We start from the raw sequence: 17,489 nt of genomic DNA on the forward strand, positions 1-17,489 counted from the left end.
TCCTTTCTGTCCAATGATGACTAAGGGACTTTTACCTGGGGCATCCATGGAAAGCCTGTGTATAGGAAATGATCCACTCTCATCTTGCCCTTTGCTGGCTTTCTGTTTGGTAACAATTCCTTTTGGAACTCTGAGGGGTGGCCGCCCCCCCCCTACCCTCTTCCTCGCATACCACTAATGCTAACACGGTAATTTATAAAATGCCCAACACACCATGCATTATCACTTGTTCTGACATCGTCTATAGAAACAGATGAGAGTGGGTGTTTCTATTGTGACAGATGCCAGCTGCATTGAATTAATGCTTCAGAGAGAAATATAGCTAGTGCATAAATGCATACACAGCTACTGCGGGGTGGGGGGGGCGGGGCAAACTCCCAACATGCCAGGAGGGAGCCTACGGCCTGGACCGACAGGGTAATGTTTTCAGGACAGACCAGTCTGAGGTCAGTACGTAGATGTTATCTGACACGTAGGAGCAGGTAACATGGAAACACGTCCTTAAAATGAAAGGTGGCAAAAGGAGGAAATTGGAATCATGAAAAGATATGGAATCAGGCATTTCCTGGTGGGTGATAGAGAATCCACGCCTCCTTCTCAGATACTGCCGTAAGCATCATGCAGAAGAGATGCTTTTGTCTCTCTGCGGAAGTTCAGCCTTTTGTCTCTTTGCGGAAGTTCAGCCTTTCCCCCCTGTCCCATCCTAGGCCTGGGAAAAAAAGAAACCCCAACTTTGTCTAGTCTAAGCCCCGTTTTGGAACTGCATGGTTTATGTTTTAAATCATTAAGTACATATGAATGCAATAATTGGTATTTATTACAACAACATTTTGACACCCATCTGGTTTCAGAGTTTCAGAAAATTCTCTTAGGTTTTTTTTTTCTTTGAAGAGCTTATTATTAAGTTTTGACATGAGGAAAAGAATATTTTCTTTTTATTTTTAAGATAAACTGCTAATGTTAAGGCAATAGCACCAAGATTATTTTGATTGCTAAGCAGTTACCAAAATGTGTTCCCACTCATGCCTTAATTAATTGAACGGAGACCATTATCTGCTTTATTACAATGTCTTGATTCATATCTTTTCAAAAACGGTGTCACAGAGCATGCAGAGAAGAAGGTAAGAGAAGCTCTAAGATATTTACTTTTAAATTTTAAACAGATGCTACCTAATCTAACTTTTAATAGAGTCATCTTAGCATGAATATGATATGTTTTTCTTAGATGATTTTTTTTTCCTGAGAAATACCTTTTTTTTTTTTTTGTTTTGGAAGGCTTTAATTTGTTGAACATATGATTTCATTGTGAACTTGAGAGCAATTAGAGGTTTTTAAAAATGTGAGGTAGCTTTGGAGAAGCCAAGCAAGAAGCCATTGTAATGCCCTGTTCTCTACCTGGAGTCTATGAACATTAAAAAAAAGCTGACAGCCGTCCTGACGAACGTGATTTCGAGATTTCAAAACATCACTGCCAGTTTCAGATCATTTTTTTTACATTCCTTTGATAATAACACTTTCCTTTGAAAACGTGCCAATTTATTCTTTCAAGAAAAAGCTTATCTGGCCTATAATTAGCTGTGGTCGAAGAAAAGGATCAAAGGAGGGTATAGAATTGCTAAACCTTATTTCACTTATTAAATCATGCACGTGGTTCTAATTTAATTTCCCTGAGGTAGAATTTAGGGGTGCTGGATCTTCTTGCTAAGGAAGAAAGGGGAGAGGATTACTTTCCTCAGCTAGAAGAAATGGCTACTCAGTGCTTCCTCCCATGAACCTCTGGACTTGAGGAAGTAATCCAGGCACCAAGAAAACTCACCTCATCCCACCCTGATATTAGCAGAGATGAAGGATGACCCTACATCTCAGACCACAGATGACGTGGCTACCCCAAATTTAATATTGCCTGGTCTGAATCTCGCATTTTCAATTTTAGAGACCTTCTTGCTACTTAGATCTCAAAAGAGCCTTACTGTAACTTGATCTAGTAAAGAATCTTTACATAGTATTGACATTATTAGGGCTTGATCCATTCAGAAATTTTCATTTAGTCCTGCGGAAACTGTTACTACATTCTGCCATTTGCTGACACCGGAAATATGCTTTGTGGCTCTAACAGTCTCTTAGACTCCTAATTATTATTATTTTTTAAAAAAATCAAAACTCAGCTTCTAGGGAAGTGTGCTTCCCTTTTAAGACTGGGATCAGGCCAGAAATGACTGGCCAGCCTATCCAATAGGTTTCCTGGACTATTTTGGGGTGACTAACTCCCCAGAGTCATGTCACCTGCATGAAAAAGGGTGGGGGGTAAAATCCTTTCGCAAAAGAATTCAGGAAGTGAAACATAGTCCTCAAGTGTTCAGTGGGCGTAAGACAAATTGTTAGTGCTGTATATATAGCAAACGTCTTACAAACATGATGTATGCCAGAAATAAACAATATTGTCTCTGCATGATCAGCAAAATATGTCTAATTATCCATCTCCATCTCTGTTATATAGGATGTATAGAAATAAACAATACATATCCATGCCAAGATCACTTAAATTTAAATTAGATCTAATGTGAACTGAATACACACTCAGCATCATATATAGCAGCCATCCATGACGGTGCCGAAAAAGTAGGCATTTGAGGGATGCCTAGAGGGATGTTAACTGGTAGATTTGGTACTTTGGGAAGGTTCACATTGGGTAGGTTCACATTGGGTAGGTTACTGGTTAAACTCCTGTGGAAGAAACAGACAGAAAGAAAAAAATACCATCACAGTGACAATGCAGATGTGGCAGAAGCACAACGACTGTTGTAAATAAATCGGCTAAGTCCACAGCAAGACAACAGTAAGAACTCAAGCGACACACTTCAGGAAGCAGCTTACGGACGGCAGCTGGGATGTGGCTCGGGATGCAGAGAGAAATGATGCACATTAATGGAGAAACAAACAGAAAAAAATCAACAAGGAGTGGCTCAGAAGGGCGGCGGACCCTCGCAGAGGGCCCATGAGCAATGATCACATTGTTTCAGTGTCTTCGGGAGGGGCCTTCTGTTTCCAAATCCATTGTCAAAAGAGTCCAGAAGAGAACTTGCCTCATACTAAGAACTTGAAGTTCATGGAATTAATTCTTGGCATGGTGGGCGGACCAGGCTGGGGCTGCTGTGAATTAGGTAGAATGGACAGCAAAGGCGGAGGAACAGGTGGAGGGGGTAGGGGAGAGGTTGATTGACAGGTGTCGTGTTTAGAGTCTGCTAAGAGGAATAAGCTCTGGTGTTCATGTAGGGGGAGTATAACTAATAGGAATGTGTTTAATATCTCAAAATAATTAGAGGAGAGGAATTTGAATGTACTCATCACAGGAAACAAAATCTATAAGGATTGATATGCTAACCACCCAGTTCATGGATACCCAAGGTGCACATGAATCAAAATATCACCTCCTACCTCACATGTATGTATAAATAGTAGGTGTCCATCAAAAAAATAAATGAAAAATTTAAAACAGAAACAATGGAGCACATTAACTTTCTTAGTCTCATTTATAAGGTATTATCCATAGAGACACACTTTTTGGGTCATGTATTAGATACAAGACAGGATAGAAAGCTCATCCCCTTGAACATACACAAAATGGTGATATGCAGAAGTTGAATTCTTTCCAACTGCTATTTCTAAAGCTGGGAAGTATGTGCAACGGGGTGACAGAGTTGATGGCAAAGAAGAAGAAATCGTATCAAGAAGGATCAGCTCTGAGTAATTTTATAGAATACTTAAAATGCAAACTTTCTGCCCTCCCCAAACTAAGATAAAGTACAATGGAGAAATGTTTGTATACAGAAATAGACACCTAGGGAAAAAAAAAAGAATCCCAAATGCAGGACTCATATCAAATTCTTGGACCAAAAGTGATTTCAAATGTGACTTCATGTCATACATAGTAGGTGCACTTGGATGTGGGATATGTCTGGGAAGGAACCAGGATTACCGGGGAGGCTGGGGATGCTTTATTTCTTTATATGAGTGATTGTTAAATAGATGTGTTCACTGTGTGAAAATTAATCAAGCTACACATTTTTTTCTATAAAAAGTTAAAATCAGTTTAAAATGCAGAAAATATTGCTGGACACCATGGCACATGCCTATCATCCCAATGGCTTGGGAGGCTGTGGCAGGAGGATTGCAAGTTCAAAGCCAGCTTCAGCAACTTAGCAAGGCCCTAAAGGAACTCAGTGAGACTCTGTCTCAAAATATAATATAAAAAGGGCAAGGGATGTGGCTTAGTGGTTAAACCCCACTGGGTTCAATACCCAGTTTAAAAAAATGCTCCAAATATTAAAAATGTTACCTTTTCTCATTTTTTTTCAACAAAGATGGATCATTAATGTAATGGAAGAGGGATGGGTGGTTTTATGAGTAAAGAGAGAAAATAAAACAAAACAAACCCCTCAACTTGAATCAACTGCCTCTCTCTCTGGAGAGTCCATGTCACGGACTGCTCCAAAAGCTGGCACTGAATGCCTAGAGTGGCATTTTAAGGGTGTGCTATCCAGCCAAAGTCACTGGCACGGTAGAGCCCAGCCCAGCTCCGCATCTGAGAGGAGCCTTCCTGTTTAAGTGGAGTTGACAGCACTTTGGCAAAGGAATTGAGGTTCTCGGTTTTGGATCTTGCAGGAGAAGAGCAGGGTTTGCCAACGAAGCTCTGCCCCGGGGAAGCTGTTTGACTAACAGGACTCCTGGAGGGCTGGAGCTGCCTCTGGGGGCTTGCTCAGCAGGGCAAGCCTCTTTCTAAGTCAGAAATTCTGGACCCTTGTAGATCATTTGGACGCCTGACACCCTCCAGAAACAAGTTACTCTTTCACAAGGGTGACATAGCCCTGGCTGTAGAACGAAAACTCTAGAAGGCAAAATTGCCAACCTGGCATCCTCTCCTTGAGTCAGAGGAACAGGTGTTTCCCAGATTTATCTTTTATACTTCTCCTTTTTGGGAAAGCCCACTAAACATCCCTACTTGGAAAGAAAGGGTGGATTTGTGGGGATGGCCTAGAGAAGGTGAGCTAAATATGAGTACTAAGTAGAGGAAGAAAAATGGAACTCTTCCCTCCGTGTGTCTCTGTTTAACTCAGGAATTTGCCTTTGAATTCAGTCCCTGGTGGTTCTCAGTCTTAAACACTGCCATGTAACAAATCCGTTAGCAATTTCCACTGAGACATGTGTAAGCCTATATAAGCAAATGTGATCATTAAATGATACACACACTGAATAATGATCAAGGAATTAGGAGATCCTAGAGATGGCAGCCTGGAAAGTTAAAATGTCAATTCTGAGCAAATTAAAAGTAGCTAGGAATGAATAACATACAAATGTATGCAGAAAAGCAACTTAATTTAAACATATTAGCGGATGGTGGGTACACAAATTAGAAGTGAGCTTCATTTTGCACACGAAAATTAAAAAAAATACTTATATTAATCAAAGCATATTATATTTGTAAAATATGACAGTTTGGCTACACTCCTGCACTGGCCTCATATAGAGACATTTCCTTCAGGGACATATCATAATGGTCAACTTTTAAAATGATATAACATGCTTGATATTTCTGCCTTAGCAAAATAATAGAGTGTATCAATGATGTTACTAATATTTCATTTGGGTATTAAAAACGTATTAATAATCAAAGAGGTGAATTGCAAGCATAATATTTCACTATTATCCATGGGAAAGGGGAGAATGTTCTAGTTGCACTCAGTCCCGATGATCAGGCTCCTGGAGCTGTTGGTGGTTGTAATGAATTATTATGTTTAAAGAGGGCCCTTTATCAATAATCTAAGAACCAGTTAGTCATGCTTCTCTGTTAAGAATCATAACTTATATGTCACCGGATAGTACAAGATGTGTGAACTGCGATTCTAAAAATGGATACATGTTAAAAATCAGATTCATTGGGGCTGAGGCTGTAGCTCAGTGGTAAAGTGCTTGCCTGGTATGTGTGACGCACTGGGTTGAATCCTCAGCACCACATAGAAATAAATAAAAATACTGTATGTTCATCTACAACTAAATAAATATTTTTTAAAAACCAGATTCATTCATTTTGGGGACCCTGATGAAAAAGGATGACTTTCATTTCATTCCCATCTGTGAAGCATTGGATTAAAAAAGTTCTCATCTACTCTCTCACGTGGATGAATGTTTATAGCTGTGTGTGTGTCTAATCATTTCTATTGATGGGAATGACCAGAGGTGGAGTCATTCCTTATTTCCTGGAATTTATTCTATGCAAGACTATATACAGAACATGTTCTACTCTTATGAGCCATTTTTTGCATGAATATATGCAGTGTATCTTTTTTTGGGGGGGCATCAGGAATTGAACTCAGGGGCACTCAACCACATCCTCAGCCCTTTTTATGTTTTATTTAGAGACAGGGTCTTGCTGAGTTGCTTGGGGCCTCACTAAGTTGCTGAGGCTGGCTTTGAACTTGTGATCCTCCTGCCTCAGCCTCCTGAGCCGCTGGGATCACAGGCCTGTGCCACTGCGCCCGGCTATGCGGTGTATCTTGTCTTGTCTTGGTGCACTGGGCATCAAAACTCTCTCAACGTTCTTAGGTTTAATCCTACTTTGGGGGCATGGACATCCTTTGATATCTTCTCAAGAGTCCATAGTGACTAACATTCATGACCCCCTCCAACTTCCTTCTCCATAGGAATTTAATACCACAGATATACTGTTTATCTGCTTATGTATTGCATGTAAAAGAAACAGGTGTCTCACAAATTTATCCTTTCACTTCTCATTTTTTGGGAAAGTCCATTAAACATCACTACTTGGGACTAAAAGGTAGTTTTGTGGGAATGGGCAAGAAAAGGTAAGCTATATGAAAAGACTAACCTACTTTACTATGCTCTGTAAAATGCCAATTTTCACCAGCTTGGGGATTATAAAGCCCCCAATTGAGGATGCAATGCCTACAGAATTAATATCCACACTTCATGGGATTTTGGAACCTTTCAAGCCTATCACCAAGGCTTGTTTCCTCCTTTCAAGATCGTGATGGCCAAACAGAACATTCCTCGTTCCTTTTGCAAACTCTGCTTCCTACCCTGTTTCTATTTCATGCTCTTTTCCCAACACCCCTATCCCTTTTGAAATTTTAATCTCCAAGCCATTACCTTCATGGTCTCACAGTTCGCTCCCTCTAATCTATGATCTCCCAATTTCTTCCTTATGGTATTTGTTCACTGGTAAGTATTTAGTCATTCTTCTTGTGTGAATGTTGCCCAGGCTCAAGTAGATTGAAATCTCTGCAATCAGGGGAATGCATCTTTTCTTCTTTCCTATTCTCATCACTTTCCTATTGTTATCTTTACAATCTTCAGCCTGTGTAACTTCTTTCATCAGTATGCCAATTAGTCATGAGGAGTCACTGAGCATAGGTTATATCCCAGATCCCTGCTCTAGCTGCTAAAGTGATAGTGACAATCTTTTTTTTTTTTTTTTTGGAGGGGGAGGATACTAGAGATTGAACTCAGGGGCACTCGACCACTGAGCCACACCCCCAGCCCTATTTTGTATTTTATTTAGAGACAGGGTCTCACTGAGTTGCTGAGGACCTCACTATTGCTGAGGCTGGCTTTGAACTCATGATCCTCCTGCCTCAGCCTTCCAAGCTGCTGGGATTACAGGCGTGTGCCACTGTACCAGGCTGAGATAGTGACAATCTAATGTGTAGATGTGTACAGATATGAAGAGGCACATTTGAAGGAATGTGAGCATTGGAAGAGCTTGGTTATTCTGTGCTTGTTTTATAAAGGACTGCATGAGTCTCAGCAAAATCAACTGAGGGAGGATCTTGGTGGCCCAAAGTCATCTAGTGACATGAGTTCCCATGCCAAATCTGATCCTTGTCAATTTGACACTAGGCCATCTACACGTTGCTAAATTGTCTCTGGTCTGATATTTCTTATGATTAAAATATTGACATCATTAGCAATCTGGAAATGAACATTAAGTTTTAGATTTTTCATATGCATATCTCAGGCAGAAAGGAAAAAAGTGCATTTTGAGAAAAGAGGGACCCAGACTTTACTGTGTGCATAGATCATGAAGCAGCATTTAGATTTACCATTTGAATCCATCCTAACCTAAAATTATAACTATGAAGCCAAGGATTCCTGTGCTTGGAGTGTTCAAGGAGAGACTGAGTGACCACATGTCAGGAAAAGGCACTGGGGATGGGTTGGGGCAGGTGCTAGACTCGACCAGACTTTGGATGAGGTGCTTTCTGGGATTTCGTCCACTTTCAAGGCCATATGACCGATCAGCAATGAGCCAACAGCAAAGAGCTGTGGAAATGCTGTACACCTGTTTGTTGGTGCGCTGCTAGGAGGGGTGCAAACCACCTGCCCAACTGTGGGTGGTGATCCTGTGACACATCCTGATGGACATCCCAGAGAGGTCTCCCTTCAGCTGTGGTTAGAAGCTCTGCGGGGGCAGCTTCCACCAATGTGCAGAGATCCCAGCCAGGACTGCATATGGCACAATGAAAATAGATATAGTCTCTCTTTTCTCTCCTCCCAGAGATGGAAAGACAGCCGCTGGATTTTCAGGGGAAAGATGACCACAGGACTTAGCCATTTTACCCTTTCCATCAAATAACGTTGGTTGCATGAAGCCCAGATAATTTTATCTCCCTTTTCATTTATAGGGCCCTATTTTGAAATGAGGAAATTGGAAGGAAAAATAATACTTTTAACACTGTTTTTTTTTTTTTAAGCAAACTCAACACATTGGTAGCATTTTCTGGTCAGAGAGCTGTTTTTCTTTAATGTTTTTGAACACTGGTGATTTCTAAGATAGCTTTTACAATGTCTTTCTCATTTTACCTGTAACCATGACTTCTGAAAAGTGGGAGAACAAGAACTATTTGAGGATAGCAATTGTTTGATAGAAAGGCTGGTGTGTGTGTGTGTGTGTGTGTGTGTGTGTGTGTGTGTATTGGAGGATCATGGGGCCCCAACTGAAAGGAATGAGCAAATCTAAATTTACCCAAGTCAGTTTCTTGTTTTTTGGGTGAGCTTGATGAAAAGGATTCCAAAAAAATCATTTTTACCCTTCATCCTCTGCCATTCTACAAAGCCGTCCCATACCTTCCTCATTCTGTTTACAAATCAGCTAATAAAACGTGTGTGGCTTCAAATAATTTTAATTTAGTCTGTGTTTTAGTTGGTCCTTTGAAATCTCTCCACATCCTCTGAAAGGTACGTACTGTTTAGTACAATTTTAGCACAAATTGAACAAACTGAAATCACACTCACTCGCCAACAGCACAGTTTTGGACGGCAAAGACTCCTTAAAATATACACGCGCATCTGCATAATTTCCAGGTGATTAAAATCACAACTCTGATTCCTTTATGAAGCTTCAGATCTTTAAATCATCAATCCATCAATTCCAGTTCTTTTCCTCAGTAAAAAATATCCCCAACAAAACATTCCCAGACTAAGACTTCCAATTGTGAAAACGATTTCAATTCTATCTTTACTTCTGATAGTACCAAAAATATTTAATGCTTCCAAAGGAATAGCAGTCATATGTTTGGCTTTTGAAGAATTTAACAGATTATAAATTGACTTCAGTGACATTATCACAGAGCTCCACGACAATTCTCAGACCCTGGGTAGGGACTGCTTAAAAAATCGATTTTGCAAATTACTAGAGTTTTGTTCAAGTGCTTGCCTTGGATGATGAGGTCCTAAATCTAAGCCTTTTAAGGAACAGTGAAGGGTACTGATCATTTCTTCCAAGGTTTGTTGGCATTTATACATTTAAACCCAAATAAGTATATGCTATTTCAAGACCATTCTGTTTTCAAAATGGGGGTATTACTCATTTAAATTTTTTATTTTATTTTCAAAGCTATTCTCCAAAGCAGAATTGTATTGATTATAGTGAGTGATTAAAAAAAATAGTGTTGGGCACAATGGTGCACGCTTGTAATCCTAGTGGCTTGGGAGGCTGAGGCAGGAGAATCTCAAGTTCAAAGCCAGCTGCAGCAACTTAGCAAGGCTCTGAGCAACTTAGTGAGACTTTGTCTTAAAAAAAAAAAGAAGCAGGGGGTTGGGGATGTGTCTAGTGGTTAAGTACCCCTGGGCTCAACTCTGGCACAAAAAAAAGAAAGAAAGAAAGAAAGAAAGAAAGAAAGGCAGGCAGGAATGAATGAATGAATGAATGAAGAAGAAAGAAAGAAAGAAAGAAAGAAAGAAAGAAAGAAAGAAAGAAAGAAAGAAAGAAAGAAAGAAAGAAAAGAAAAAAATTAGAAGCCTCTCATTAATGCCTTACCATCAAGGGATCCAGTTTCATCCTCATGAGTTAAAAAGGCAATAGGGCCATGTCAAGAGGCCATTATCAACCTAAGGATGATAAGCTAAAATTTAAATTTCTTGGCATTTGCAAATAAAGAGTTACTGCCTATTAACTTGCTGTCAGTAGAGCAAGCTAGAAATCATTCCTCGTGGCTCAGAGAAAGCTCAGTCAGTCAGTCATATACAGTGGAATATTAGAGGGAGAATCTTAATTTAGGAAATCACTTAAAAACAGGTCAAAGATTCCATATTGAGAACAAGCTTCTTGAATATTTATCTTCCTTTAGGTCACTAGGACACAGTCCAGTCCCACTTTGTTCTATATGGATTGCTATGCCCCAAAGATGTAAAAGGAAACAAAAACAAAACCTAAAATTTGATAGGGAAAAGCCCGAACCAGACTTCACTAGACTTTTGCAAACCACACCACAAACTCTCCACACAGGGATCTCTATTTACAGACAGGGAAGGCTGGGGCCGAGCCTCTGGCATCCTGGGGGCACAGCCCTCTTCTTGGCTGGGGAATGGAGGTGACACAGACTCTACCAAACACAATCAAATGGGACCTACGATGTGCTAGACAGTGGTGAACATGAACAAACTCAACCCACAGGATGTCCTGTGATTTTTTCCTGCAGGATAGAAAAATCCATTTTAAAATGCAGACTGTGGTCAGTACATTAAGGAAACTCTGGGTTAATCAGAGGTGAGCAAGATTCTGTGTAACTAGAATCTCAGAGTTGGCAAACTAGCCCGCTTTGTGGCTGTTCAGGATAAGGGTATGGGTGGACGAGTTCGGTAGGTAGTGTTTCCTGAAGTCATCTGGCTGTAGAGTTCTTTTTTGAGGTGTGTCTCAAGGGCCCAACCCAGGAATAGCAAACTATGCCCTGTTTGGTATATAAAGTTTAGTAGAACATAGCCACAGTCGTCTATAAGTATTTTCATATACAATAGCAAACTTGAGTAGTTGTGATGCAGATCATGTGAGTCAAGAAGCCTAAATGTTTACTATCTGTCCATTTTCTGTTTATTTGTTTTGGTACCAGGGACTGAACCCAGGGGTGCTTAGTCACTGAGCCACATCTCCAGTCCTTTGTAATATTTTATTTAGAGACAGGCTCTCACTGAGTTGCTCAGGGCCTCACTAAATTGCTGAGGCTAATTTGAACTCGAGATCCTCCTGCCTCAGCCTCCCCAGCCACTGGAATTACAGGATTAGTCATCTGGCCTTTTATAGAAAAAATTTGCTAACCCTATGGAACACACTTTGGGAAATGCTAATTGCTTGGGGTAACACAATTTGAGGAAGATATACAGTACAAATATCACCGCCAGGTTTATATCACTTCATCCTTATCAAACTTTGTGCAATAAAACAAAGGTTTCACTTCATAAAACATTTCTCAACCTCTTCCTCCCACCCCATTTGGGCAAGAAAGGTAAGAGAACCATGGTAGGAAATAAATAGAGTGCTTGCTTTCTATTCAGGCTAACAATGAAAATGTCATGTAACACCATCAATCCATTTCTGGATGACTCTCTAGCCATTTGCACCCAAACTCCGATGGTATCAAAAGAGGTTTCCTTACTTGACTGGTTCCCATGACTCCCGCTCAAAGCCCCTGTGAATGGATTGTGCAATTGAGGACTCCATCAAATCCACATATCTAACAACAAGTGGGGCAAACAGGTCTTGCAGGTGTTTGTGGAATTTTCCATTGCACAAATTATCTAGAACAGAGAAGCAAAAGCTTGGTAAGAACCCACAGTTGCTTTATCAAAGTACAGCATACACACAGAGATGATGGCATTCTATATTAAATACCCTGCTTTTAAGGAACTGGTCCCTGCCAGTCCCCACCCCCCTGCCAAATAAAAGAGGAGAAAAAAAAAAAAAGAACATGAACAGAAGTTCATGCTTCAATCTCTTTGGAAGAGAATGACATTCAAAAATACTTTACTCATTTTGTGTCACTTAAGGAAAAACAATGATGTTCCTTCAAGAAACAACACAATAGCAATGCATACAATCATTTTTTTTTTTTGGGGGGGGAGGTTACCAGGGATTGAACTCAGGGGCACTCAACTACTGAGCCACACCCCCAGCCCTATTTTGTATTTTATTTAGAGACAGGGTCTCACTGAGTTGCTTAGCACCTCGCTTTTGCTGAGACTGGTTTTGAACTCGAGATCCTCCTGCCTCAGCCTCCTGAGCTGCTGGGATTACAGGCATGCACCACCGTGCCTGGCTAATGCACACCATCTTTTATGTTTACCTAGCTCCCATTTAGTTACCAGGAAGAAAGAACATTCTTTACTCCCTCTCTTCCTCCCTCACCCTCTCTAGGCAAGGAAAATCTATTTTATAGCTACTATTTCCATAAGGCACATTGTAATTGCTTGCAGTTACTATTGCACCAGAAATCATTTCTGACCGAGAAAGCATCTTCTGATAAACAGTGCCCAGTGTGAAGAGGGTGAGCTAATTCATTTGATGGAGGACAAACAAATCACAAGGCATGGACACCTCTTCTCACACTGCTCTTGGGTTTTTTTCTTTGCAGTTAAGAGAGGGCCTCTCTGTCACAGGACACTTTCTGGAAGAAAGGGAAGGTCCCTGAGCTTCGAGGTGTGTGCATGTGTGTTTAGGTCACAAGAGCACCATGAAGCTCTCCATCCAACCCATAGTCTCATTGGGGTAAAGATGTTTTAGCAATCTGTTTGCTCACTATTCCAGAAAGTCAAACAGTCCAAGATGATACATACAGTCAGTTCGGAGAAAATCGTTCAGTAGCTGAAACAGCGGAAAACTGTCCCATGTATCTGGGGGTTGCACTTCTAATGCTGCATCCATGTCCACCGCAAAGAGGGACAGGAACGTCTCTGCGTGCTCCACCATTAAGTCCGACCACCACGCGAAGGCCTTTGAAATGTGGCAGAAAAACAACAGACACAAGAGGCGGTGAGTTTCTCTCTCGGATACAAGATGTGATCTGTAGCCCTCGCTGTTCAAGATTGACTATGCATCCAGCAGGGTGTGATCATTTTTATTGTAAAGAGAACAGCATTTTGGAAACAAATGGGGGCTCTCGGGGTCCAAGGCAGTGCTCCTCCTGATCCCAGGCTTGCCACGAGAGCCTCTTCTCTGACCTGGAGGTCAGAGGTTGCAGCTGTAGAAATGACAGACGTGGAACTTCTGTTCAATTTACAATAACTCAGTAGGTTTGGAGTCATGCTGTCAATCACCGTTGGTGGCTAGTTCTTGCTCTAAAATATTAGAAGAGGGGAGTTTCTTCACTGTGTTTATGGGTTTTCTGCTGGTCTAACTTGAAAATTGGTCATTATCGATCACATTAGTCTACATGTCTGGGGCTTCATTTGTCTAGGGTCTCGTACAAACTCAGGGACTCGTGTTTCCCTACACGTTGGGGATGTTACTTCTATTTCAGGCTAAGTCCAAGGCAACCATTACTGCAATTGTCCTCTTTCAGCAGGGAGGTATTTGGTTTTGCATCCGGTCTGGAGGAAAGATCAGGCTTAAGCTAGGAAACACTGAGTAAAATCAGGACTTCACTTCTCTGGGGGTTGGACATGTATGTACATTGAAAACCAAAAAATATCAGTGAAGTAACTCATTTTCATGCACATGGGCCCTTGGAAAACATTGTGCAGGGTCTTAGGGCAATCATTCACATCAGACTTAGCCTGATGTGAATGCAATTCAAAGGCATGCATGCATGTTGGCTAATCATTTCTGGCAAAGAGCATGCAGAATGTGTGGCAGTGTCAACAGGCCCTGTTTTGCTGATTTCAAAGAGAGCAGAAAAACAAATTGCTAGCCCCACTAGCCCCCCGCCTCCCCACTCAATGCTGTAAAGTATTTACATTGGAAACACTTTCCGGAGCATTCACACGCCCCTCCCCCCTCCCCCAAAAAAAGGTGGGAAGGGATTTGAAAATATGAAAGATGATCATGGAAATAATTCCATAAATGGAAGGGTTTGTTCAATGGCCAAGCTCTTCTGTGATCTAGTAGTCATTGGAGGGGATAATCTATCAGCCACTAGGAGGCAGAACAGAGGTCCACCTCTCTTCTTTTGTGAGATTTTACTTTACTTACTTCTCCTTTATCAACATGTGGCTGGTTTGCAAATTAAATGGAAAAAATCAAGTCATGGACCATTCTGCAAGGTTGGCTTGACTGGAAATAGACACCTGCTGTTTCCATTTTTAATGTACAGTAAAACCTCACGGATTCAGAGTTATGGCAAAGAGAAATGCTGGTCTGTCACCAAAATTTAGCCTAAAGGGTTGGCGTTTTTAACAGAGATATCATTTAACAGCTTTTGAACATAGTTTGTAATTGGGCACCAAAGTAAATGGTATTCATGAAGTCTACATGGGTTATCATACCCATGTATCACAAATGTGTACTTTAAAAAAATTCTTCTAATAATTATGGATGTTAACATATAAATTAAAATTTTAAAAGTGGGGGATTTAATTTCATAGGTTATGGGATAGAAAAACTATGGAAAGTCTCTACCTAGTAAGAAGAGCAGTTAGAATTTCAAGGGCAAGTTTGAGATCATGCCAAAAATTTCACTTAGGAGAAACTAAAAAAGCCACATCTGCAAGAGTATTGTCACAGATTCCAAGCATTTGGGTCTGAACTGATGAGGTTTTATTATAATTTGACCATCTGGGGTGAGAAACCTAGAGTCTGGGGTTGCTTCTCTAATTACTGACTAAATCCAGCAGAGAAAGAAATCCCCTGCCCACCCCCCCGGAGCTTTCCCAGCCTTCAGCCTCTTAGGCAGAGACTCTAAATACTAGAACTTGCTGGACTCCCATCCCCACCCTTAACCCTATATGGAGGGCCAACTCTCATCAAACCTGATCCAGGGTATTTGTAAAGTTCACAAAGGTGAGTATTTTTTCTTTTATTGATCAACTACTTCTTTGGGGTGAGCCAAGCAAAGCTGGGTAGACCCCGTTGCTTTTCCAGACACAATGTCAACAACAAAAAAAAAAACAAACCAAAAACCAAAAGAAAAACAAACCATAAATGTCTGAAATTAAAAATTTCTTAACCCAATCTCATATTTGGTTTTTACCAGCTTTTATTTAAAAGTTACAAACCGGAGACCATTAGAAACGCCAATTTTACCACCTATAATGAACGTAATCCCTTGTTGTAATTTAATATAATACCAAGCGAGTGTCTACAGTCCTTGAAATAATAATCATTTAGATTGGCAACCTTAAAAAGAACAGTGAGTACTGTGGTATGGGTCATCATTATGGAGGTTGGTGGGGGAATTTAAAATTTGAGTGAACCAAGAGAATTTAGATGTGGGACTTGCAGAAGAAGTGAAAATCAAGAGCTATTTCTGTAAGGTAATTCTTTTAAAAACCCTATCATCCAATTTGACTCTCAAGTAAGAGATAAAGATCCTCTCAAGGGCAATAATAACTAAAAAGCCAAAGTGTAATATCAATTCAATGAACAAAGTGTATGTGACTGGTTTGAGGGACGCCTTCAAAAATTGGATGATCCGTATTTATTTATTTCGTGCCTGTTCCTACAGGTGAATGCTATTTTTGTACATGAGCAAATCTTCAGAGTTTGTGGGGAGCTAATTTGCAATGTTCATGGGTATTTGAAGTCTCAATAAACTTCTTCCAAAGATATTCAGAGTCACATATTGGCTTCTAAATACTTACCCAGTGCTTTTCCCTATTCAAAGACAAAGCTGTGTGCTTTAGGGGTACAGTTCACCACACTGAACACACTTTATTTTGCACACAAACTAACATGTATATATGTACCCCTCTGTGTACCACAATACATATATACATATACATACGTATACATAGAGAGAGATCAGGAAGAGAAAGCAACAATATGTGAAGGCATAATTCATATGTGCATTAGGCTCTTTGAACAGAATTTAACTGGAAGAATGAGAGAAATGTGACAATTGTTACCCTAAATGGCATGTATGCACAGTATAGAATGTGTTCTTAGCCAAGGCAATTTTTTTTTTCTCTTGGGACATTTAATTGCTTTATCTTGGAATTAAATATGGCTTTAAAGATTGTTAATTTTTATTTGTTTTGGGACGGAGGCAGGTTAATTTCATTCGTGTAGTACTGCCCAACAGCATGGCTTCATGGTCAAGACCCATGCTTAGGACTTAATGATTTTTTTTTAAGGGGAATGATTTTTTTAAGGGGTTTACTGAGCACTCAGAGAAAATGGTAGTGAGTACTGGGCACGAGAAAAAAAAAATTCATTCTTTTTGGAAGAAAAACCCTATCTGAGGTGTGCCAGGGAAAATTCCACCTTTCTGCTGCACCTTGGCACTTTCGACCTGGGCTGTGTGCTGGAATCACTTGAGCAGCTTTGAAAAGTGACTGATGCTCCCTAGGATAGGCCAGTTAATGGAGCTGGGGCGAGATCTGGAAATCTGAATTTCCTCAAGCCTCTTAGGTGATGGCAATCAATAAGGGGACGTTGAGAATAAATAGGTGTGTGTGTGTGTGGGGGGGGGGCTTTCAGGACCACTCCACCATGAAAGGACTCCCTCTTCTTTCAACACTTTCTGTCTGTTCTCATTCATCTGGCACTTTCCATATAGGTTTTGTCCTTGGCATGATCGGACAATCATATATTTAATACCACAATAGCCAAGCTTTTACTTGCTGTGTGTCAGGCACAAGGTCAGATCCTTTGCTTAAAGTAGCCTCCTAACAAGGACCACCGTATCTCCAATTTATAGGAGAAGAGAGGTTGAGTAACCAGGTCAAGGTAACAAAGCAAGGAGGAGGCACAGCAGGAATTCACAGCACAGCTTCTCAGGCACATAGCCTGAGTTCTTGCTACCCTGCATTCTCTCCCTTGAAGGGCAAGGCTCCCTTCTGCCCCTCACAAAGCACCAGGGTACTTGCCTCAGCAGATAGAAGATGCTCCATAGGAAGCTCTGACTGAGTAATAAATAGGATTCTGTGATGGGGAGAAATGACTAATTTGGGAAATAATCCTATACATTGATCTAAAAGAAAATTTGATCTCTGGAAATCCAAAGGGTGTTAAAGTTCTCTTCACTAACTTCTAAAGGTACTAATAA

At 40.6% G+C, this 17,489-nt stretch overlaps 1 protein-coding gene across 5 annotated transcripts in view; it reads right to left on the reverse strand.

The window, feature by feature from the left end:
• The window catches only part of CADPS (calcium dependent secretion activator), a 479,847-nt gene that overhangs the window by 89,521 nt on the left and 372,837 nt on the right, over positions 1-17,489 (reverse strand). For 4 of the 5 annotated variants that reach the window (XM_081283086.1, XM_081283085.1, XM_081283084.1 and 1 more), the window contains 3 exons: positions 13,123-13,279; positions 11,946-12,087; positions 2,578-2,724 (listed from right to left, as the gene is read on the reverse strand). In XM_081283086.1, coding sequence (XP_081139212.1) covers positions 2,578-2,724; positions 11,946-12,087; positions 13,123-13,279 — 446 coding nt within the window. The remainder of the gene's footprint in view (positions 1-2,577; positions 2,725-11,945; positions 12,088-13,122; positions 13,280-17,489) is intronic. The other variant, XM_081283087.1, reaches the window with a different exon arrangement.

The sequence above is a fragment of the Spermophilus citellus genome (assembly GCF_964194105.1).
Source record: "Spermophilus citellus genome assembly, chromosome: 3".
Taxonomy (NCBI): Eukaryota; Metazoa; Chordata; class Mammalia; order Rodentia; family Sciuridae; genus Spermophilus; species Spermophilus citellus.